Here is a 23901-nt window from a genome sequence, read left to right as displayed (position 1 = left end):
CATTCCGTCATTCTCTGTGCTTGTTGGGATTATCTCCGAGCCCTGCCAAATCGACTGGGCTGAATTGCAATTACTGTTTTATTTGCCCTACTCCTCCAGCAGCCGGTGGACCCCGCGCATCGACAGCCCTCGAAGTGATCGACATCGGGTGATTGTCTCGTTGTCTCAGTCACATCCGTGGGGAATTATCGCCTACAGCGAAATTTCTCCTATCCGACCAAAGACGGAAGACCCAGCAACGAGCTAACTGGGTGCATTGCATCTTCCATCTCAGCGCTCTCCAGGGGTCTTTCCTACAGATCGAGGGGGGTCCTCGTTACACGAACTAATTCCGACAAGGCAAACATTCTCCTTACTAACTGGGTACGTACTTCGGATCTCTTAGTTCCCTGACCATGCTTTCTTCGTATGTTTTTCGTTCCTTGAGTTTTTTTTTTGGTTCCCTTTGCCGAGGGTTGTTAGTCTGTTGAACCATTCGCGGAGATACATGGTCGACGGGAGCCGGAACTCCGAAGCACAGATAGATAGCTTAGATAAGAACGACAAAGCGATTGATGACAGAGGACAGAGGGACTGAACTCGGAACTAATCATGACTCGAACAGATCGATTGCATCTTGTGGACAAGATGGCTAGTTGTCAAGCAAGCTTTGTGTCGATCTTGAACAACGACGACAACCCGGCCTTTACTGTGCGGTCTGCCCCGGGGATCTCTCGACAAAACTCCAGCTCTTCATATTCCTCTTACCACTATGAGCCTCAATCAACGACGACGACGACGACAAGGACATTAACCCCTGATTTCCGCTACCACCATCAACACCACCACCACAACCATCACCACCATGCCTACACGAACTCCCCATCAGTATCCCCCGCTTTGGCGCGCCATCCTTACGAACCCGTGTCTGAACCCACGCAGCCCACGTCTCCCGGTTCCTCCGACTGTTCCTACGACTACATGAGCAGCGGCGCCAGCGTTCGATCGCATTACCACCTTAGTCGGCAAGAACCTCATGGCTACCGGCCCATGGCAGAGAAGCAGATCAGTGGGAGCTCGGTAGTCGAGCCTCCGTCCCCGCAGCCTTCGATTGGAAGCACGACCAAGGAAAGCATGGCTGCAAAATCGGGGGTCCGGAAGAACAAGTACCCTTGCCCTTTTGCTGCCAGCCATGGCTGCACCGCAACTTTTACCACCTCGGGCCATGCCGCCCGCCACGGCAAGAAGCACACCGGGGAGAAAAGCGTCCATTGCCCGATCTGCAACAAGGCGTTCACCCGCAAGGACAACATGAAGCAGCATATCCGGACGCACCGGACTCACTCTGAAGAGATGCCCACGGGGATGGCCACCGACCGGGAAAGCGATGGGAGCAGCAGCTGGTCGACCCGGAGAAGCACCGCTTCTTCCACCTACGCCCACCAGCGGTCGACCAGCCAGGCCCAGCGGGAGAAATCCTCTTACGATGCCATGCCACCACGAGTATGATGAGAGAACTGAGGATTTTTTCTGGTTTTTTACCTTATTCTCCTTCTCCTTCTCCTTCTTTCCGACCTTTTCCCTCATCCATGGTCAATCGAGCTCGATATGAGGGATTGACCGGCGCTGAGGGTGACCGCTGTGCGGTCCCCTGGAGCATACGCCTTCAGTATGGAGGTTTCCCTTTTTGTGCATCGTCCGAGCTGGACGAATTTTGGATTGCAGGATAGACTTTGTTCCATTTCTTTGGACAACTTGGGGCTTGATCCCCTCGTTCTTCTTCTATTCATCTGTTCTATTGTGTATAGACGGCACGGAGAGCCGCGTGTATTTGTTTTTCCCCCTCCATTTTCTCTCCATGCATTTCCTGCCTTGATTTCACTTCCTCAATTTGTCTTCTTGTCCATGTTTCCATTTGTGGTTACTCACTTTGCATATGCGACCAATTCTTTTGTTGGGTTGCATGGGTGTTCTCAAGCGTGTTAGATTCTGTTCTCCTGTCTGCCATGAATACCTCATCTGTCTTTGATTTGTTTCTTGCTTATCTGGAGTTTCTACCCGGGGGAAGGGATCCACCACAAAAAATGTGTTTTATACTGTACAATAAGTTTTGTGCCTATGTGTGAGGGCTACGAGGAATTGACAGGGTCACTACTGCATGACCGCCTGTCAAGATGGAATTTCCGAATGCGATGATATCCACCTGAAGATCTACAACAATCTGATCACTGCTTTTTCCATATACCCGAATTAGATGTTCTCTTCCAGTGCCTACCTAGTTAATTCACGTCGTGTGTAGTAAGTTATGTCGTATGGGTGTCTGCCGTATGCAATCCTCAGTAAGGGGATTTGAACCACGGAACGGGCGGGGACGGAAAAGCCGGGGAGACGAACACAAAGAGTGCAAGTCTGGAACAGCCACCGGGAAGGGACCACTTCTCTATCTCTACTTCATCCCTAACTTTTCTATACTTTCTATACTTCTTTACGGCTATAGGTTGGTCCTACGTGGATGCCTGTCCATCGACCTCATTGTTGACCAGGATGATGGTGGTGGTGGTGGTAGTTTGGGTAGACTTTGACTGACTCAGGCCGACGACGATGATGTCAGTTTAGCTGGGATGCTTTTGCTCACTGAGAGCGTCTGAGCCGAAGGACAACAAGACTCGGCTGAATGGGATGGTGACACGCCTTTCATCATGGGGGATAATGGTATGCTCTCGCCTCACCAATAGCCGAGCCCCATCCCCCACCGAGGGGATTTGTTTCACAATAGTGGAGGAAGGGTTGCCCGACTGACTGACTGACTGACTGACTGAGGGACAGTTCACTCGTGCTGTTTTGATGGACCCTCCTCCGGCCGAGATGGGCAGAAACAAACAATGGCCGTGGGAGACTCATCAAGAAGAGGGAGAAAGCAACAGGGTACCTGGATGGTACCTGAGTGAGTGGTGGATGTTCTAGCCTTTGCAGAAGTCACTGAGGGGTAGACTGGACTACGACGTCACTGAGGGAGAGGGAGGATTCTTTTGGTGAATCGAATGCAAGCCAGCCAGCCAGCCGTGCCGGTCGCCACTGCCAGATCGGGAGATCCAATGAAGTGCCTGTAAATGCCTGAATTGGCCTGAAAACTAGTAGACTACCAATAGTTACCAGCTGACTTTCCTTTTCATCCCATCATCACCTCTTCCAACTTCTTTTCTTCCACTCTCTCATTCCTCTCTTTTATCCCTTTTATCATCATCTCGTCCTCCTCCTTATTTCACCCCATCACTATCATCCCATCCATCCGTCAACCATCAACTCACCATTGTCTGCATGGCTTAGGTTAACCATCGCTGCATCTTGAACCCCTCCACCGAAACATCCAACCAACCCCCGCTTCGCCAGTTTGTGACTTTGTGACCATGGCCTACTACGACGGGCGCCAATATTCCTCTCGCCCTTCTGCTGGCTATAACCCTGACTACTATTATCCCCCCTCTCGCCATCAAACCGATGTTGTGCGTCATCATCGGGATGGCAGTGTCGAGTCCTTCGAGGCCGTCCACCGCGACTATCCCCCCGCCGATTATGGCTACGAGTACGGCTACGGCATTCCCCCGCAGGGAAAACCCACCCGCGCGTCCACCGTCCACGAAAGTGTGCGCCGTTCCCACTCCGTGAACCCCCGCGACCCTTACGACGACGGCTCCGACTACTATCGACACTCACATCGCCGCTCCAGACGCCATGACGATCGACGTACGTATATCCAGCAGATGTTCTCTCACACCAATTATCTCGGACGAGCTAGAATAAAGTCCCCAGTCAACCCAACGTGCTGACCTTGCCTAGATGACAGGGGTCGATACTCCCGGTCCCCCTCCGACAGCCGCTCGCCCCCACCGCGCCGACGCAAGTCCATCTCCGAGCAAGCCCTGGGGGCGCTGGGGTTGGGATCGCTTGCTTCGTCGGGCTCGAGACATCGGGAGCGCGGCCGCTCGCAGGCCCGCGACCGCAAATCCTACTCCTACTCGCCGTCTCCGACTCGCTCGCGGAGTCGCCATCGGCGCGAGAAAAGCGAGCAACGCATCGCACAGGCGATGCGGGCCGCTCTGACCGCCGGAGCCATCGAGGCATTCCGCGTCCGCAAGGACCCCGGGGAGTGGACCGGCGCCAAGGGGAAGCGGATCTTGACCGCTGCCATCGCGGCCGGGGGCACGGATGGACTGGTGGACCGCGATCCCAAGAAGCACTCGAAGCGTCATGTCGTGGAATCGACCCTGGCCGGGCTCGCCGCCAACCACTTCCTGAACGGGTCCCGATCCCGCTCCCGTTCCCGCGGCCGGCACCATGGACGCTCCCAGAGCAACAGTGGCGTGAAGAATCTCGCTGCCACAGGCGCCTTGGCTGCGATCGGCAAGGAAGCATACGATCGGTTCCGCTCCAGGTCCCGTCCCCGGGACCGGAGTCGGGGCCGATCTCTCTCGCAGGACAGCTACGAGGACCGTCGTCCGAGACCGCGGAGCAAGAGCGTCTCGGACTACATCCACAAGGGGATGGAGGCGCTGGGTCTGAGCGAGAAGGACCACCGCCGGGACAGCCGGGACAGCCGGGACCGAGATGGCCGCCGCTCGTCCCGTCGCGATGATTACCCCGACGACTATAGCGACTATGAGTATCGCCGTCACCGAAGCCCGCAGCGCTCCCGACATTCTAGAGATGTGAGTCGACCAATTGTTCACGCCGACGAAGCTGGCTATAGCCGTACCCGTGCCCCGGATGAGCCCCGTTCCAACTCCAACAGCACCGAGGATTGTGACTCTGACTTAGGAAGCAGTACCGATGAGGAGAAGCGCCAGAAGAAACTAACGCGCAAGACGCTGGTCAAGACCGGCCTGGCGACCGTGGCCACAATCCACGCCGCCCATGAGCTCTATGAAAACATGGAAAAACACAAGAAACGAGCCGAGCAGCTCCGCGAGGGCGAGATCACCCCGGAGGAAGCGCGCCGCCGGCGCCTCAAGGCCAATCTCGGCGATGTGGCCAGCGTGGGCATCGCCGCCTGGGGTATCAAAGGCGCCGCGGATGAATGGAAACATGCGGCTGAGCTCCGGAAGGAGCGCCAGAAGTTGCGTGAGGAGTGCGAACACAAGCGCGAACGGCGCCATCAGCGCGCGCAGAGCCACGCGGGATATGACCATCACCAACCACGGACCATGTACCCGGATGAGATCGAGGAGCACCATCCGTCCGAGTATGGGTCCACCCCGAGCCTTCGGTCTCGGTCGGCGGGACGGTCGAGGCGGGTGCCCATGGCGCAGTATGCTTGATTGCCTGTGCAAGGAGGAAAACTTGATATAAAGGGGCTCAGCGCCCGTTGGATGGTGCTGTGTGTAGGATGTGTGTGTTGCGATGATATGATGATGAGCTTATGACTTGATGAATTCGCGAGACGTGTCCGTCTTGGACTGATGTATTTTACTTCTGGGTGCTGTGGTTCCGTGGGTTGAAATTTTTTCTTTGATGCGTGGCTTTGTGATGCGTACGGCCCTACTGATGAAGAATTGATGATGGGATCTTGGGGGCCATCTACTCTACCATTGATGATTGTTTTGACATTGCTTGTTGAGATTATTTACTATATTACCAGAAGTGAGCTGGCTCGAGCCACAGCTAGTAGATTATGTGTCTTGTGTAGAGTGATACTGGAAGAGGAGCTTATCTCTACGACACCTCGAAGAATCGCCTGCTCTACCTTCCTCCCGCGGGTACTTCACACGCTACCCAGAGCACGTCCGCTAGGTCCTCCTGAGAGTCTGACGGGGATGGCGGAATCTGGCGGGGGATACCAGGGGCGATGCTGATTACGATGGTTACACATCGATTGGGATGAAGTTTGAGATTGCATGAATGATGGTATTATGGCTTGGATGTGATATGTATGATAGTTGTTGTTTAATGCCTGGATAAGCGGCTTGTCAGCTTCGTGTTGACAGAGCTTGGGGGCTTGAATAGCGAGAATCAAGGGATCGATAGATCAGATCAAGTGTAGAAGAGTCAACATCCAATCTCACAGTGTATTAGGAGACTGTCCGAATTGCAGAATTCTTCATTTTTGCTCATCATATCGGGGTTGTGTGGTTTGGCAGGGAGGATGAACAGCCAGACTTACACTTCTTGTTAGTTCGGAATAGAGGTGGATTAGACGTAAAACATTATTATCATTCAAATCTCTTGAGATTGCACTGCGCCTGCGCAGTTGACTGAGAAAGACGGAGGAAAGAAGAGAGAAGGAGGGGAAATGAATCTTGAAGGCAGTGGCCAGGTTTTGTTCCTCCGCCGATGACCGGTCACGTGCCTCTACCAAATCGGTATACTCGAGATGCGATCATGGATCGCATAATCTCCGGCCTCCGTCCGCGCCCTGTTGCTCTCTCTCCGTCTCCCAAACAACAACCATAATCTATTCCATCACCACCACCTGCATTCACTCCTATCCCTATCGCCAAAATTCCTCACTCACAAAATCACCTGACCTCCACTCCTCCACCCTCCAATCTGTCACAATGACAGAATCACCGGGTTCCCCCCTCTCCTCCATCGCCTCCGACGAGGACATGTCGGACCGCGACGACCTCAAGCAACCCTTCTCCCCCTCCGGCTCCGTCACCAACTCCAACATGCCCCCCTCGAAACGCCGTCGCACCGGCGCCGTCACCTCCTGGGACCGTGCCACCCCGGTCTCGACCACCTTCCCAGACGACCTCCCGCCGCCCTCGCCCTCGACCTCCATCTCCTCCGACACCTCGGGCGAGATCCCCAACTCGCCCGGCACGTACGCGCTGATCGGCGGCAGCATCGACGACGACTACAGCGGTCAGGCCAACGACCAGGTGACCGTGTGCCGCTGGGACGGGTGCGACGCCGGCGATTTGGGCAACATGGACGGACTGGTCAAGCACATCCACGACGAGCACGTCGGCAGCCGGCAGAAGAAGTACTCGTGCGAGTGGGCCGACTGCAGTCGGAAGGGGCAGACGCATGCCAGCGGCTATGCGTTGCGCGCCCATATGCGGAGCCACACCCGCGAGAAGCCGTTCTACTGCGCCTTGCCTGGTTCGTCCTTTGATCCTTTCTTTTTTTTTTTTTTTTGCCCCGCCGCAGAGACCTTTCTAGAGAGGTTCCCTCTTCCCCCGAGAATGGCATTTGGTACTAATTGACCCGACGGAAAAAAGAATGCGACCGCAGTTTCACCCGCTCCGACGCCCTGGCCAAACACATGCGCACCGTCCACGAAACCGAGGCCCTCCGCCCGTCGGACCCCGTCCCCAAACACCACACCACCCTCGCGGCGGCGGCCGCGGTCGCCGCCGCCGCCTCCTCCTCGGCCGCGCCGACCCCGACGGGGACGCCGGCGGGCAAGGTGCAGCGCATCAGGCTGAAGCTCTCGCAGCCCAAGGGCGGGGAGGAGCCGTTCGGCGACTACGGCGAGAGCGCGACCGAGGAGACGGAGGAGGATCTGTCCGTGCCGCCCGTGGGCTCGGAGAAGGGGTTCGACGTGCACGAGCTGCTGCTCGAGGGGCCCCAGCTGTACCGGCTGCTGCTGCGGCAGATCCACTGGGCGCGCAAGGAAGGCGAGCAGCTGCGGGCGGCCGGGGAGACGATCCTGGGCAAGCGCAAGGAGGCCTGGTTGGAGAAGGAGGCGATCTTCGATGATCTGGTCGAGGCGGAGCTGGGGCTGTTCCGCACGATAGCCGGCCAGGAAGGGGCGCTGCTGGCGGGGATGGAGCTGGATCCGCCGGCGGCGGAGGGGGAGGCGCAGCCGGAGCCGCTGGAGTCGACGGAGGGGGTGGAGGTGGAGGTGGAGGCGGAGGTGGAGGTCAAGGATGATTCGGAGGCTGTTCCGTCGTGATGCATCCTTCGCATCTTGATCCGCTCTTTCCGGTCCTTTTGACCAGAGGTTGTTGTCTGTTGCGTGCAGGCGGATCCAGAGTCTCGAATTCCGGGTTTCCTTTTTTTTTTTTTTGTGTCAATGTTTGCGGGTTTGTCAAAAATATCCCTGGTCTCTTTTTCTTGGTTTCGGTTCTCTCATCGCTCGTGTACTGTATGGTATGGGAAGGGGGGGAGTTTGGGCGCTACGATCCATCATCATGACTATTTAAGTAGTCATGGCAATTTACGATCATCTACCTCTGACACGAGCAAACCAGTTTCTGCTGCAATTTCTAATCACCTAGATGATGACCATCCTTAACGACTATTCAGCTAGAAGCAGACGAACATAACCGGGTTATGTGATCCCCTGATGCCCCAGCGAAGCAGAGCAGAACTGCAGAAGAATCAAGGTCTGCCTCCACACACACGACGCCGTCGATTACAAAACTTGCACTGTGTTATGCGATGCAGAGCATCAAAAATTCTCATTTCAAGTAATCCCATACCATATCATCATTTGACGAAGAACACAGGTCCAGGCCAAGAATAGCAAACACAACCTAGCCCACTGTATTCCCAAAAACAATTCAATATCTCATCAACAACACCCAGATTTGTCTTTGTCCAGACAGACACCAAAGTCAACACCGTTCCCAATCCGCCAGAATATTGTACCGTATCGAGTCCAACGCAAACACATGATGAATTCCAAGGTGACGGTGAGGGTGACGCTGACGCTGACGATCGAGGGAAAATACGGATGCCCCTATGCCCAGGCAGGTATGTTAGCATACTGTCATCCTCAAACTCCCCTCAGTGTTAAACCCTCCGCGCCTCAACCCCGACCAAGATTCCTTTGACTTACTAGAACCAAGTGTACTATCACCAAGTGGTGAAAACGTGACCAAAGTCCAATTGTCTTTGCCGATGGAACCAATCAGTATGTCACCCCGGACCCCATCCCCGGCGGCAGATCGTTGGGTCCCGAGCCGCAGTAGCACCGGTGGCCGCGCTTGGAGCAGTTGCAGTTGGTCCGGATGTGGCCGCAGTAGCAGTGCCGGTATTTGTCGCAGACGCCCCAGCATGGCTTGTATTGCATATGTTAGTCAGTGTATGTGGATATAAGTGGGGGGTTAGGTGGTGTGTGGATTGGACGGTAGGGCAGGGGGGCTGCTGCTTACCTCGCCACGCGCGACGAGCGGAGAATTTTCAGTTTCGATGCCCACCGGGGAGGTTGCGGTTTCGGTGTCAGTGGCGTCTTCCTCGGGGTTGAGGGGGCTGTCGTCCTGGGGGTTGAGTTCGGCGGTGGAGTCCTCAGTGGATGAGGTAGCGGGGTCTTCGATGACCGTATCATCTACCTCCGCCTCGTCACCGGGGAATGTGGGGATGGATTCAAGCTCCCGCGGGGGCAGGAAGGGGAAGACGCATTTGCAGTTCTCGCCGGGGATCTGGCAGCGACAGGTCTTGCCGCGGCAGTTGCATTTGTGCTTGCGGCTGCAGGTGCCGTAGCAGGTCTGTTTGGGGGGGTGGGTTAGTATCTGGCTGTGTGTGGTGGTGGTGGTTTTACTGTCTTGGGAGAATAGAAGTGGAGGAAAGGGGAGGACGTACTCGCTGGAGGGTGGAGAATTCATCGTTCACGGCGTGCGAGAAACCAGGTTGTGAGGACGCTTCCGCATCTTCGTCTTCGGGGGTGGGAGTAGGGGTGTTGTCATCAGCCACCGGAGTCGCAGGGGTGGTGGTGGTATCGACTGTCTCTGCCACAGCCGCATCGACACTGCCAGGAACATCATCATCGCGGCGCCAGTTCTTGCAGTAGCAGGGGGCACCGAGTCGGTGGCAGGGGCAGACGATGTTATAGGGCCCATGCTTGCAGTGGCATTTGCCGTCCTTGGAGCACATCACCCCGTGGCAGGTCTGCACTCACTCCGCGTTAGTAGCACATTCTAATGGTCCAAGGCCAAGGTAAGAACTGACCGTAGGTTTGGACTCCATGAGCTCGCTGTCGCTGACGAGAGAAACACCGGGGACTGGGACTGCTGCACCGTCGACATCATCTGCAGCTTCATCCGCGGCAGGTGTAGCGCTCTCCACTTCATCGGTTGCAGTGCTGTTGACCGAGGTAACGTCCCGAGCCGCACGCCACGGTCCCTTGCACTGGCACTTCTCCCCGAGTCTCTCGCACCCACAACGGGCGACGACATCGCGTCCCTTGCACAGACACTGGAGCTTGTCCTTGCAGTTGCCGAGGCACTTGGTGCACTTGCCGTGGCATTGCTGTTTCTGAAAGACTATCAGATTGTGCCGTGGTTATGGGGATATAGAAGGGGGAGGGGGCTTACGCCTTTGTTCGAGAGGATGCTGATGGGTGACGTGTCTTCGTCGGATGAGCCGATGTCTTCAGAAGCGTCGTAAGAGGGGACATTGTCAGAGACGGCCGCATCAGAGGAGCCAGCATCAGAGATATCAGCACCATCAACACCGACATCAGTAACCGTACCCTCATCAACGACAGCATCCTCTGCGTCAGCCTCGATCACGTCCCTGGAAGCCAGCGCGTCACGCCCACAGCTGCACTTCTTGCCGGGGGTTTCACAGTAGCAATACACCCGGACGCTCTTGTGCCTGCAGAGACACATGTTCGAGGGGGAGCACATGCCCCAGCAGCCCTTCTGGTATAAGTTAGCTTTGTACATGAACATTTTCTCAAAGGCGGAAGTCATACAGGCTTGCGATTCGGGAAAGTATCGGCAGAGGAGGTACTAGTAGTCATCTCATCGAGACTGTTATCAGAGATACCAGTAGTCACCTCAACGAGACCGTTGTCAGAGGTATCATCACCCAAGTCAGAAACAGCAGTGACAAATCCATTTCCAGGGGCCTGGGACGCGTTATCGTCGTCACCAGGAGTAACAACATCGGAAACAAGACCATAAGAGGTGGCCAGGACAGTCTGCATAAACAGACCAAAGAAGAGTAGGAGTATGAATTTGAAGGAGAGCATCTTGAAGGAAAGACTGAGTGTATCAGATGGAAAGGATCGAAAGAGAGGATCGATGATGGATGGTGATGATGAAGGAGAGACGAGAAGAGGAGGATGGATGAAAGAGAGAGAGGGTGGTGAGGAAGAAAGAAGGAGGGGGATCGGTGGTGATAGAGGCCATATTTATAGCCCAGTCCGTGAGGATCTAGAGAATCAGTGAATGAATGATGAAGAGATTGCCGGCCGGATTTGGTACGTTAAGCGAGTTTTACAGTGAATGATGCTAGATTTTGATATCCGGCACGCGTTGTTTGCACTTTCTTCCACGGTGTGTCAGAGAAAAGTCTTTCAGCTGATATGGGCCATGAGTTGGACCTGCAGGGTGGGACACTGAAGCACAGAAGACGATGGATGGCCTATCGAAGTCGACCTAACTGCGCTGTGGTGTTTCTCTCCAGGATATCGTCAAGAGTAAACCCGAGAGCTACTTTTCTTTAGTGAGTATGGATCAAGACTGGAAGGCAAAGCAGGCAGAACACTTATGAGGTGTCGTCTAATAGCTATAGCTTGTCTAGACGACTATCATGCGCACCATACTGAAACACAGTCTTCTAGGTTACATCTCCGTCTATCTCCAAGCGTTTGCGAACAACCATCCAAATGATTCATTAACGCTGACAACTTCGCACTCTGTCCAGTATCATGCTCTTCGATACACCCTGTCGGAATGGACCGCCAATCGGGTACTTCCTAAGGCTCCGGTTGCCTTCGATATAGATGCTCAATCGCAAGATGGCTTTTTTCCCAGGTAGCATGAGATCGGTGGATTGAACGTATATGACAGGGGATACGATTAATTGGACATGTCAACTTAGTCTTCGAACAGGGTGATTCTCGGAAGTAATGATACTGTAGTCATCCTGTTCTCTGTTCTTTTAGAGTTTTCTACAACACATAATATTCTCAGACGAATGAACTAATTATTTCTGGACTGTTGTTCGTAGGCTCGAAGCCTTAAGCAATAACGGTATGAAATGTTATTTGAAGTTCAAAGAAGGCAGTTCCAGGACTTTACCTAGGTCTTCATAGAACTTATCCATAGTATGCGGTCCGATACCGTACGTTGAAAAGGATACAACTTTCCGCAAAGAATACCCTTTTGTGCAGTGTACCAGGAAGCAGGTATACACACCACAACCAAGGGCAAATTCACTACCTCGTATGAAATCATACCAACCGACCCTCACTTCCCACTCTATCAATATAACTAACTTGCCCCATCCAGGGCCACCTGGGTTGACTGCCCGAGACGGTGTCCATCTCTGATGTATGTATATCCACCACGGAAAACAAACAAGGACCGTGCCATTCCCATGTAGCCATCTGAGGGGAAGCATGCACGGCTTTGCAGCTAGTCTGGCGCAGCTAAACCAGTCTCGAGACCTCAACAGTAACGAGATTCTTGTTCTGGGGCAAAAGCACGGGGGCAAATTGCGGGGTTGCGTGGGATTTTCGTGCTCTGGCGGCCTAATTAAGCCGAGCTTTTGCGGGACGAACGGGACGAACGGGACGAAACATATTATCCCCGCATATCTCAGGGCTTCTTTTGCACCATGAGGTGAATTTGATATGAGGACCGCGTAATAACTTAACCACCTGGCTCGGACAGAATCCATCGGGGTTCACAAAGCCGGATCATAAGTAGTCTCCCCCCTCCTCCCCAGCCCATGTATTGCGCTTTGCTTCGTGGACCAAAGAAAGATAACCAGGGATATTCACAATGAACAGGTATCTTCGAGCGCTTCTCCCCCTACTTCTGAGTAGTGGAACCGCCCATGCTACTCTTGACTGTGACTGGGATGCTGTAAACTCCCTCCTACCACCAAATGTCAGCCTCTCTTTTGTGACCGCGATTCCCGAGAACGGCACCTTCACAGTGCCCCGAGGGGATACGGGTTGGCCAACCGACCCGATCAATCTCCCCAGTCTCTGCGCAATTGGTGCCACCGTGTTGGGAGACACAGCCAACGCTAGCTTTGGCCTCGGTCTTTTCCTTCCCTCCCAATGGAATGGTCGTACGCTGTGAGTGGGCCAACCCTGAACTCATGTTCCCCCTTCCCTCTCCCGCACCTTTCAACACCATATAGGTACTCTACAGTACGATTTGACGTGTAACCTCTTCACACGCAGGACCGTTGGAAATGGAGGCTTGGCGGGAGGAGTGACTTGGGTGGACATGGTACGGAAATCACCCAGCACAGAATCCCAGCCCGTATCATCCCTCACAAATAACCTCCCGAGGGAGATAGGGCACCGGGGTGAAATATGGCCACGCCGTCTTCTCCACGGACACTGGTCACAACAGTACCGCAACCGATGCAAGTTGGGCGTTTCAAAACCCGGAATCGCAGGTCAATTGGGGGTGGCGGGCCTTGCACGAGACGGTGATATACGGCAAGCAGATCACCGAGGCCTTCTACAGGACCAGGCCCTCGTTCCGTTCCACTACTGTCAAGGCTGTAGCACTGGTGGCCGCCAAGGGTTCAAAGAGACGGAAGCATTCCCGAGGGATTTTGACGGAATTATCGCAGGCGCGCCTGCGTGGTGGACGGTGAGTGCTATGTAACCTGATGAACATTGCCTTTCCCCTCCCTCGCCCGTCTCGTCGCTCCTCTCTCCCTCTGACGGCTTCCTCAAAATTAGTCCCATCAGCAAATATGGCAGTTCTGGGTGGGATATGTGAACTACATTTCGAACATCACCATGATTCCTACGAGCAAATTTGATGTCATCGGCAGGGAGGTGCTGCGGCAGTGTGATGGCCAGGACGGTCTCGTTGATGTGAGTCTCGACTTTTTCTTACACCTAACAGTACACAAGTCGAGGTACGAGTTCGGGTCACTGAAAAACATGCTTAGACGACCATCTCCGATCCTCTTGGATGCAACTTCAACCCCGAAACGCTGCTATGCTCCTCGGCCGTGACCGATCCCACCGATGCGGAATGTCTGACGGCCGCGCAGCTGCAGACCTTCGACACCCTCAGTCGAGATTTCCGGGCCACGAACTCGACCCTGGTCTTCTCGGCCTGGCTTCGCGGCTCGGAGCACTTCTGGACTCTGAACATCGACGGCGGGGGCGCCGAACATCATCGGACTCGGATACATCCAATACATGCTGGGGTTGGGGCCCGAGTGGGCGTGGCAATCGTTCAACGAGGATGTGATCCAACTCTCCGAGCGGCTCGATCCCGGGCAGGCCGATGCGTCGGCCTACAATCTGAGTGCCTTCTACCACGGGGGAGGCAAGCTGCTCCATTATCATGGCATGAGTGACGGTGGCATCGCCACGGGGGCCAGTTACTACCTCTACGAGCAGATCGATCGCACTCTCACCCCTCAGGGTGTACACGTGGATGACTTCTATCGCTTCTTTCCTATCCCTGGGATAGGGTCAGTGGGATTTTCCCCTTAAAACTTTGTCAAGGATCCTTTTCCCCAGGCCGGTAACTAACTTGCTCGTCGTTGAACAGGCATTGCCTTGACACCGCCCATTACGTGAACGCTCCGTACTACATCGCCGGGATCAGCATGACAACCAACGGGAAGTACTCGGTGCCGAACTTCCACGATGCGAAGCATGACGTCCTGCTGGCGCTGATGGAATGGGTCGAGAATGGCACGGCGCCGGACGCGATCATCGGGACCGCCTACGCCAATTTTACCACAATGGATGCCATCACGCGCCAACGGCCCATTTGTGCCCATCCCAAGCTGGCCCAGTATCAGGGACGCGGGGATCCCGATCGTCCGGAGAACTGGAGGTGCCAGGCACTGGGTTCTTAGAGGAGAGAGAGAGAGAGGATGGTCTCTTGCAAGGTTCACCATTGTTGAAGGTCGGAACATAACACATTTGGGCGTATAAGTGTTAGCTTGCTAACAACTTTGGTCATAAAAGCCCAGAGATGAAGACCGTGGCCTGAAGAATGACATCTGTCAGTCTGTAAGCATCAAAATCGTGCTTCAAACTCAATTGAACCTTGGGATTTTTGAACCGTTCCCTTCACCCGAGTATTCAACTCTTCGCCAATCTGAAGTCAATTGAACTTAGTTGTAATCTAGGTGGCCAGGGTGGAGTGGTCATGTCATGGGTATAGTTGTAGTCCACTTTCCTTCGATCCAAGCCTATAGCAGACATCTTCTCGGGGTCGTGTTGTTTCAAGCCTCGAATGATGATTAAAAAGTATAAACTATAGATATATCAACTATATCAAGCAACTCACGCAAGCCATAGACCATCTCCATATTAGCTATGACCAGACCAGAAAAATTAGGCGATCAAATCATAGTACATTTCGAGGGTAGCCCGCATGGACCCTCTTTCTTTGCTGGCTGAGCTGCCTGAGCACTCCCACCACCACCACTACCCCCCTGCTGCACAATCCCCTCCGGCTGCGTCGCCTTCGCCGAATCCCCCTGCTGCCCCGCAGAAGTCACAGGGGCCTCCGCCTTAGCCGAACTATCATGTAGTCATGCGAAATTCACACGGGAGAGATGCTCGTAGAACGACTTCCCCTGCGTCTCGGCAATCTGGAGCTCCAACGCCGTCGGCTGGCGGGACCCATCGGCGCCCTAAATGCCATCAACAAGAATCAGCACACAATTCCCAAAGACCCCCTACCACACACACACACCCCCCTCTCAACCCCAACCAACCAACAAACCAACCAACCAAGAAAGAAAAAAAAAAAAAAGACATACCGCAAAAGTCCCCGCCCCCCACGCGGACCCGCCATGGATCTCCTCCAGATTCGCCAGCAGCGGGAAGGCCGTCTTGTAGCCGAGCGGCACGTACAGGAACCCGTGGTGGGCGAGGGTGCTCATGGCGGCGATGGCGGTCGACTCCTGGCCGCCGCCCAGCGTGCCCGTCGAGACGAAGAGGCCCGCGTACTTGCCGTAGAACCCGCCGGTCGCCCAGATGCCGCCGGTGCGGTCCCAGAAGGCCTTGAACTGCGCGGGGAAGTTGCCGTAGCGCGTGGGGATGCCGAAGAGCGCCGCGTCGTAGTCGAGGAGCTGCTCCGGTTTCTCGAGGATGGGGACGGCGGTGGATTTGGGCGGTGCGTGCATCTTGGCTAGGACCTCGTCGGGGAGGGTTTCTTTGATTCTGGAGCGGGTGTTAGGTTTGGGGGGGGGGGGGTGGGGGTGGGTGGAATGGGGGCAAGGGGCATGGGGCATGGGGCTTGAGGAGGGGGGAATCGTGGACGTGGTGTTTTGTGGGTGGTAGGGGCATGCTTACTGGTAGAGGTCGGCGGTGCCGCCTGCGGATTGGATACCCTTGAGCTCGGCTTGGGCGAGTTTCTCGATGTGGCCGTACATCGAGTACTGGAATCATCATATTCAGTGATTATTTGAGGTGTGGTTGATGGGAGAAGCCATTGGTGAGCAAGAAAGGGGACCATACATAGACGATGGCAATTCGGGGCGCCATGGTGAGGAGCTTATCTCTGCGAGAGAGAGAGAGGATCGAGGTAATAGACGTGGGGTAAAATCGAGAATGAAGTGGAGGTGGGAATCAATTCACAAATATGTACGGATGTTCTAACTCCTGGGGGCTTCCATCCATGTTAGTGTACATATAGTGGTGAGTAGTGATATCATGTCAATCATCACAGGGCGGGGTTGTGGGTGGTGTACATGTACTGCACTCCGCACTCCTGCCCCAGGGCGCTCCAACGTGATCTTTTTTTCAAATTCAATGCTTGGTTCCGAGTCACTGGTCCAGCGTCTGGGTCAGATTGTGTGCGTGAGGGCCCTCGTTGCAGCATCGGGAGGGTCCGGCAGTCGAGAACGGACCACAGAATTCACAGAATTTGGGAAGACGTCCTTTCGAGGACGTCACGCTCTTCTGTCTTGGGGCTACGGGCTGGGCCATAATCAGGCTGGATCTAAGCTACATCTATGATGCTGCAGAGGATCTCCATGACGTGGATATCTGCCAAACTGGTGAACCATGGGTCGTGCAGGTTGCATTTGAGGGCCGGTTCCGTGGACTGCGGGTTCCCCTCGGGAATCGTACCACCATCGCACAATTGAGCAACAACCTTTGACCAAGGGGTGGCAAAGGAACAAAAGGACAGAAAAGATGCGGCCTAGAAAGAAATTCTAGAATGAAAAGAAAATATCTACAGCGACATTGCTATGGTCGTCGTAGTATAGGTCGACTGATCCGTGCTGCCGCAATTGCTTTGAGGGGAGACGGCTAGACCCTACCCACGTTCTCACTTCAAATTTATGTTCTAATTCATGAGACGAATGTTCTAATCATTGTAGCAGAAGCAGGTTGAGATCTGCTTGACTTGATAGTCATCCATGGCAATTTGCCGCCATGCCCACGCCTAGATCGCATGAGCGTGTCTCACCTTCCCCTGCACTACTCATTTATACAATATACAACTAAGACATGGATATTTCAGTCATTTCAGTCAGAAACTGCATGCTTGTAACGATAGCAGACAGGTATGTATGATTGCAGCACTTTTTGGCTCGTGGGCTATACTCATAATAAAATAGGCTTGATGCGATAACAGATACCATCTCGTAATCAAGAATATATAAACCAGTGAGACTGGGGAGAAGCATAGACAAAGATACGCGTACTATTTTCTTCGGGCGCTGTGATACGAAAGCGTAGAAAAGGCCCAAATGATGTAGTGGGGAGCTGTTCCTTCCACTTGCATACTTTCCCCCCATTACCAACCGATGGTTGTGAGTTTGTTACGCATGCTGATTGATCCTGTTATCCCGCAACTTCCCACTAGTCCAGAATGTAGTGTAGAACATTCTAGGATCTTTTGACTAATTTATTTGGTTTTTGCAACCGGCGCTGTGCGCTCGGAAACCTCAATTTTCGGCATGCCGATACACTCACAACAAACGTGGCCCGAGAAATCGGCATGCCGTGCGGGATTTACACCGGTGTCCCGTCTTGGCCCGAAGACCCTGAGTGATTAATCTTTGACTAAGAACCTCGTAAATCAGTCTGTCAGGATGAGCAATCACGACCGGAGACTCTAGATTGGCCAGGTATCATTTCCAGGATCCACTCTTATACGGGGCGTTCCGCGCGGTTGATATTGTTAAGGCTTGATTCAGCAAATGGTCAGTCTTACCAAGCGTGAAGGATGACATTCCGGAGGTGGTGCCTGGTGCCTGCAGATGAGCTTGATAAGCACCCTCGTGCATGTTAGGCACGTGGTCGGGCTCGGGGTTTGTGTATAAAGAGACAGATCTTGACGTCTGATCATGGTGTGTGTCTGTCCATCATCACCTCAATCTACCGCCAGGATGCTTCTTCCCTCTCTTGCTCTTGCGGCCTTCTCGCTAGGCGCGGCGGCCAAGTCCCATACTGGCTCGCCCGCTCACTATGACTTCGTCATTGTCGGTGGAGGCACCAGCGGCTTGGTGGTGGCCAACCGCCTCTCGGAGATGAGCAATGTCACGGTGGCGGTCATCGAGGCCGGCGAGTCCGCGTTGAACAACTTCAACGTGTCGAATGTTATGGGCTACAGCACCGCATTTGGTACGCAGGTTGACTGGGCCTACCAAACTGAAAACCAGACCTACGCAGGGGGTCTGCAGCAGACGATCCGTGCTGGAAAGGCTCTTGGGGGTACCAGCACTATCAATGGTAGGCTTGTCTTCTTTCCTTCCAACGCAAACCCAAGCCAGAAAAAAAAACCATGCTGTGTACTGACCAGCTCTCCCGCGCAGGAATGTCCTACACCCGAGCCCAGGACGTGCAGATCGATCTCTGGGAGAAGTTCGGAAACGAAGGTTGGAACTGGGAGACCCTGTTGCAGTACTACAAGAAATCGGAGGGCTTCCAAGTGCCCACCAAGGACCAGATTGCCCACGGAGCCAGTTACAACGCCAGCTATCATGGCCTGCACGGCCCTCTGAAGGTCGGTTGGCCCACCTCCATGACCAACAGCAGCGTCTTCCCCGTCCTGGAGCAGACCTTTGCGAAGCTGGGCGTTGAGTACAACCCAGACTCGGAGGGAGGTCAGATGGTCGGATTCACCGTCCATCCTGACACCCTGGACCGGGAGATGAACGTTCGCGAAGACGCCGCCCGCGCCTACTACTGGCCCTACGAAGCCCGCTCGAACTTGAAGATCATCTCCAACACGCGCGCGAACAAGGTCATCTGGGCCAACACCACCCAAAGCGAGGAGGCTGTGGCCGTGGGAGTCGAGATCACCAACGAGTACGGCACGCAGACGATCTACGCAGACAAGGAGGTCATTCTATCGGCCGGTGCGCTGCGCTCGCCCGCCATTCTCGAGCTGTCGGGCGTGGGCAACCCGGCCCTCCTCAGCAAGCACAACATCCCCGTCAAGGTCAACCTGACCACCGTCGGCGAGAACCTGCAGGACCAGACCAACAACGGCCTCACCTGGGACGGCGTCGACACCCTGACTGGCCTGGCCACCTTCTCCGTCCTGCCCTCGGTCAACCAGCTGTACGGCGAGGACAACGCCACGGCGCTGGCTACCTACGTCAAGTCCCAGCTCGCCAGCTACGCGCAGACCGTCGCCAACGCCTCGCACGGGGCCGTCCAGGCCGCCAATCTCCTGGAGGCGTTCGAGCGCCAGTACGATCTGATCTTCGAGGCGCAGGTGCCCTACACGGAGGTCGTATTTGCCCCAAGCGGGCAGTCCTTCGCCATCGAGTACTGGCCCCTGCTCCCGTTCTCCCGCGGCAGCGTCCACATTCAGTCCGCCAACGCCTCCGACCTCCCTGCCATCAACCCCAATTACTTCATGTTCGCCCAGGACGCCGAGGCACAGGTCACGGTGGCGCAGTACATCCGCAAGGCGTTGGGGACCGCCCCGCTGAGCGGGCTGGTGGGCGAGGAGGTCTCCCCGGGCCTCCAGATGCTTCCGGCCAATGCAACCAGCGCTACGTGGACCAAGTGGATTGAGTCAACCTGTAAGATTTCCGTCCTTTCACATCTCTCCTCCTTTGGATGATGGCGATAAGCATAACCTGCAGCAGTCACCGCTAACCTGACAATGAAATCAGACCGCACCAACTACCACCCCGTCGGCACGAACAGCATGCTGCCCCGCGAGAAGGGCGGCGTCGTCAGCCCCGAGCTCAAGGTCTATGGCACCCGGAACCTCCGCGTGGTCGATGCCTCCATCCTCCCCTTCCAGCTCTGCGGGCATTTGACCAGCACTCTGTATGCGGTCGCCGAGCGGGCTTCCGATATCATTAAGGCAAGCTACTAGACTGAGGAGGTGCAGCAGTGCCAGGACTAGATTGTCCGATTGTTTCGCAGCGCGGAACGGCAAGATCCGTGAAGCATTGAATTGTATTTCCAATTTCAGTGGTCTGGCATGTAACCGATAGGGTTTGAAGCATCGCGCAATGTAAAAGTAGATAGAGGGAAGGGTTGGCTTTGACCCTTCTGGAAAAGAATAGCATAGCATAGATAGATAGATTCAATAGACTAATTCCTTCATTTCCCACTCCTTTGGGGAATACTAAGATACCCTTTTCGTATGATTCTATGCCATCTCAACTTTGTGATAGGGCGGATACCTAGTAAGAAATTATGGATTTCTAATGTGTGAATGGTGCTCTCCGAGATCGCTACACCGATGGTTAATTCACACTTCGGGCTGACGAACGAAGATTATCCTCATGCAAAAGAACATGCATAGAGATATTTGGAATAAGACGCAATTTCTCATTTCTACTACCTAGATAGGAATTTATGGATCAGAGTTTGGGTCGTTCCGAGTACTCCCAAGACAGTCGCCAGGACTTCGCACGCGGCGTTAGCTCCACCTCACCGATGAGAGAGACAAACCCGCCCGGACCGAGCTTGGTGATCCAGATCAAGAGTCAAAAAAGCTTTAACCAGGGTCCAGATACCGCCACTCTGATGCATTGATGTCACGACCGCCCATCCAACGGATACAATTACTGGTGCGCCCCCTCGCCTCCTCAGCGTGAGTTTCGGCGACGTCATGCGGATTTACGCCCGGCTATACGGATATAGTCACGAAGCTTCACGGGACTTTATAACACGGGCGTCTACTTTGGTAAATGACCGCAAATCCACACCAGGATCAATGTCTTAACTGGCTGGACTGCACACAATCGCCATGATCGAAACGATCCGCGACACCGGGTTTGGCAAGCTGGTGCGTCTGTTCAGCGGCGGCCAGCTTCTGCGCTTCCCCGAGGAAGAAGACCCCTCCATCTGGACCACATACGTCAAAACCTCGGAGGAGACCAAACCCGCGCAATCTGAGATATCGGGCTCGGAGTACGATAGCTATGAAGAAGACCTCGAAGCCTATGGTTTGTACACGGTTATGTCGCAGGCGTCCCGCGTGGGGAGAAGGACGTCCACTGTCACCTCCGCCCCGGCACTGCCCTCATCGGCACAGCGCGGCAGCCCTACCATCATCACTTGGGCGCCGGATGACCCCGAGGTATGGATGCCTTCATACATCACTCTACCCCTAGCACTGAGCCCCTTGCTAATAATACGAACAGAACCCCCAAAACTGGAGCATCCCCAAGAAACTCCTGGTTAGCTCGCAGATCTGGCTCCTCACCTTCGCCATCTACATCGGCTCCGCCATCTACTCGCCGGGAATCCCCTCGGCGGCGCAGCACTTCGGGATCAGCAGCGTGGCCGCGACGCTGGGGCTGACGCTCTTCGTGCTGGGGTACGGGGTGGGCCCGATGCTGCTGTCGCCTCTGTCCGAGCTCCCCGCCGTGGGCCGCAGCCCCACCTACGTGCTGACGCTGGTGGTCTTCGTCTTCTTCAACTTCGGGGTCATCTACGCCCGCAACCTGGGCATGTTCTTGGCCTTTCGGTTTCTGACGGGGTTCTTCGGCTCACCCGCGCTCGCCACGGGCGGCGCCTCGATGGGCGATATCTGGAGTCCGCGGGCCCGCGACTATATGATCGCCGTATGGGGGTGCTTCGCCATCTCGGCGCCCGTGCTGGGGCCGTTGGTGGGCGGGTTCGCGGCCGCCGCGAAGGGGTGGACCTGGACAATCTGGCCGCTGATGTGGGTGTCCGGGTTTACGTTGGTGGTGCTGTTCGTGGGCCTGCCGGAGACGTACGCGCCCAATATCCTCTCGCGGCGGGCGGCGCGCGTGCGCAAAATTACCGGGGATGCGGACTGTGTGTCTGAGTCGGAGCTGGAGTTGCGGAGGGTGAGCAAGAAGGTGAGCCTAATTCCTCCCTCTAGATCAGAGACAAGTCGAATCAGACCGTGACGCATCACACCCGGAAGCAATCTCTAATGGCATGGTGATGCGGGAACAACAGGACCTCCTCTTCGAAGCCCTAATCCGCCCCTTCCAACTCAGCTTCCTCGAGCCCATCGTCTTCCTCCTCAACCTCTACATCTCTTTGATTTACGGAATCCTCTACATCTGGTTCGAAGCCTTCCCCATCATCTTCGAAGACCTCCACGGCTTCAACGCCGGCCAAAACGGCCTCGCCTTCCTAGGCATTCTAGTCGGCACAATCTGCCTCGCCATCCCGGGCTACTTCTACTGGAAATCCCACTACCAGATCCGCTACCTCGATCGCAACGGCAACCTGCCCCCGGAGGCCCAGCTCCCCTCCGCCTGCGTCGGCGCCGTCTGTCTGGCCTTCTCCCTGTTCTGGTTCGGCTGGACCGGCAACTTCGCGAGTGTGCACTGGATTGTACCCATCCTCGCGTCCGGGCTGTTCTCGGTGGGCGGGTGTCTGATTTTCAATAGCATCTTCACGTACGAGGCGCACGCGTACCCCACGTACGCGGCCTCGGTGCTGGCGGGGAACGACTTTATGCGGTCGAGCTTCGGGGCGGCGTTCCCGCTGTTCGCGACGGCCATGTTTCGCAATCTGGGGGTTGGGTGGGCGTGTACGCTGCTCGGGTGTTTGGCTGTGTTGTTTGTGCCGTATCCGTTTGTGCTGCTCAGGTTTGGGAGGCGGTTGAGGTTGGCGAGTCGGTTCGCGAGGCATGATATTTGAAGTCCTTGCTTTTCAGGGCGGGGGGGGGTTGGGAGGTTGGGGGCGGTGGGTCTACCTATCGATCCTGTTGACATCCCCCATTGCTCTCTTGTTCGCGACACTACATCCCTGTCGCAGGAAGGGCCGTCCTTCAATCCTTATACTGGGTGGAAGAGTGGGTAAAAGAGACCCAGAGCAGCAAAAGAGCCTTCGGGAGTTGGACTCAACAGGATACTCCTGCCCTTTTTCTGCTCTAATGTATAATCAGAGGGCACCGTCTTGGATAGTCTACGGTGGGTTTTGAGGCCATGAAGCACAAGTAACTAGGGTTGCGGGGTACTTGCATACTGCATCAGCCATTGCGTAGCATACCAGCCATCATCATGACTATGCTCCTACCAACTGAGACCAAGGCAATTGGACGAGAATGACTAGAGTACTCCAGGGAAGGGAAAGGTCTCTGCTGATCTCGATTTGAGAGTTCCATCGCTTGGCGATAATCTTCACAATGCCACAGTCACATAGACTCCGGCTAGGTAGCTACGTAGGTAGGGTGGTAAACCTACCTCGGATGGCTAAAGTGGATAAAATGAAGAACTGCAACCTCGAGGCTGTCTAATTCAATGGCATGTGAAGTCCAACAGGGTAGCTAGCGGGTCTTCTGAAGGACCATTCAACGGTTTATTTTCCCCGGGGGATTCCGGCAGAAGTGTCTAGCTTCTGCGACTCTTTTTGCGGGGAACCTCATATGCAGAAGCTCGAACTCCGTTGGGGGAGGGGGGTGCTTATTGGCGAACCAGCCCCAGACCATTCAAAATGAGGACCCTTGTTTCACTACAAGACTGCAGGGTCCAGGTCGGAAACAGAGTGATAATCCTCATACTATGCCTGTACGCCAAGTGAGCGCCAAAGTCTTCCAAGGCTGAAGTGGGGACCCCCCCCCGTGGCGCTTCGTTTCGGCAGTTGTGGACGCTTGATAATTACCGTTGTTA

At 55.0% G+C, this 23901-nt stretch overlaps 9 protein-coding genes across 9 annotated transcripts; 7 read left to right on the top strand and 2 right to left on the bottom strand.

The window, feature by feature from the left end:
* Nucleotides 1-627: 627 nt before the first annotated feature.
* BO72DRAFT_376081 (C2H2-type zinc finger protein) lies at nt 628-1488 on the top strand (the record flags this gene model as incomplete). The annotated part of the gene is made up of 1 exon (XM_040941198.1): nt 628-1488. One exon carries the CDS (start codon nt 628-630, stop codon nt 1486-1488), a length of 861 nt encoding a protein of 286 aa, XP_040802189.1.
* Nucleotides 1489-1569: 81 nt separating this feature from the next.
* Nucleotides 1570-2108, top strand: BO72DRAFT_77066 (uncharacterized protein). Its single transcript, XM_040950697.1, has one exon. It carries the CDS (start codon nt 1651-1653, stop codon nt 1963-1965), a length of 315 nt encoding a protein of 104 aa, XP_040802188.1. The 5' UTR covers nt 1570-1650; the 3' UTR covers nt 1966-2108.
* A 1026-nt stretch (nt 2109-3134) lies between these two features.
* Nucleotides 3135-5677, top strand: BO72DRAFT_447226 (uncharacterized protein). The gene is made up of 2 exons (XM_040944484.1): nt 3135-3723; nt 3817-5677. Exons 1-2 carry the CDS (start codon nt 3387-3389, stop codon nt 5292-5294), a joined length of 1815 nt encoding a protein of 604 aa, XP_040802187.1. The 5' UTR covers nt 3135-3386; the 3' UTR covers nt 5295-5677.
* Nucleotides 5678-6390: 713 nt separating this feature from the next.
* Nucleotides 6391-7876, top strand: BO72DRAFT_427171 (C2H2-type zinc finger protein; the record flags this gene model as incomplete). The annotated part of the gene is made up of 2 exons (XM_040942976.1): nt 6391-7080; nt 7200-7876. Exons 1-2 carry the CDS (start codon nt 6531-6533, stop codon nt 7874-7876), a joined length of 1227 nt encoding a protein of 408 aa, XP_040802186.1. The 5' UTR covers nt 6391-6530.
* A 910-nt stretch (nt 7877-8786) lies between these two features.
* Nucleotides 8787-10900, bottom strand: BO72DRAFT_485390 (uncharacterized protein; the record flags this gene model as incomplete). Its single annotated transcript, XM_040947887.1, has 6 exons — nt 8787-8986; nt 9081-9413; nt 9508-9813; nt 9874-10179; nt 10239-10568; nt 10622-10900. 6 exons carry the CDS (start codon nt 10898-10900, stop codon nt 8837-8839), a joined length of 1704 nt encoding a protein of 567 aa, XP_040802185.1. The 3' UTR covers nt 8787-8836.
* Nucleotides 10901-12659: 1759 nt separating this feature from the next.
* BO72DRAFT_507480 (tannase and feruloyl esterase) lies at nt 12660-14815 on the top strand (the record flags this gene model as incomplete). The annotated part of the gene is made up of 8 exons (XM_040949262.1): nt 12660-12961; nt 13070-13151; nt 13189-13373; nt 13403-13490; nt 13592-13720; nt 13798-13956; nt 14075-14331; nt 14412-14815. The coding sequence occupies 8 exons, from the start codon at nt 12660-12662 to the stop codon at nt 14722-14724; spliced, it is 1515 nt and encodes a 504-aa protein (XP_040802184.1). The 3' UTR covers nt 14725-14815.
* A 341-nt stretch (nt 14816-15156) lies between these two features.
* BO72DRAFT_447225 (flavoprotein WrbA) lies at nt 15157-16495 on the bottom strand. Its single transcript, XM_040944483.1, has 4 exons — nt 16340-16495; nt 16175-16260; nt 15640-16042; nt 15157-15510 (listed from the first exon to the last, which is right to left on the bottom strand). Exons 1-4 carry the CDS (start codon nt 16364-16366, stop codon nt 15409-15411), a joined length of 618 nt encoding a protein of 205 aa, XP_040802183.1. The 5' UTR covers nt 16367-16495; the 3' UTR covers nt 15157-15408.
* A 1692-nt stretch (nt 16496-18187) lies between these two features.
* BO72DRAFT_507475 (GMC family oxidoreductase) lies at nt 18188-20171 on the top strand (the record flags this gene model as incomplete). Its single annotated transcript, XM_040949261.1, has 3 exons — nt 18188-18565; nt 18649-19869; nt 19963-20171. The coding sequence occupies exons 1-3, from the start codon at nt 18223-18225 to the stop codon at nt 20169-20171; spliced, it is 1773 nt and encodes a 590-aa protein (XP_040802182.1). The 5' UTR covers nt 18188-18222.
* An 851-nt stretch (nt 20172-21022) lies between these two features.
* BO72DRAFT_427166 (MFS transporter) lies at nt 21023-22930 on the top strand (the record flags this gene model as incomplete). Its single annotated transcript, XM_040942975.1, has 3 exons — nt 21023-21386; nt 21451-22134; nt 22238-22930. Exons 1-3 carry the CDS (start codon nt 21054-21056, stop codon nt 22928-22930), a joined length of 1710 nt encoding a protein of 569 aa, XP_040802181.1. The 5' UTR covers nt 21023-21053.
* Nucleotides 22931-23901: the final 971 nt, after the last annotated feature.

This window comes from Aspergillus fijiensis (genome assembly GCF_003184825.1).
Source record: "Aspergillus fijiensis CBS 313.89 unplaced genomic scaffold BO72scaffold_18, whole genome shotgun sequence".
NCBI lineage: Eukaryota > Fungi > Ascomycota > Eurotiomycetes > Eurotiales > Aspergillaceae > Aspergillus > Aspergillus fijiensis.
Note: the sequence above shows the minus strand (reverse complement) of the source record. Positions and strands in the feature narration are given on the sequence as shown.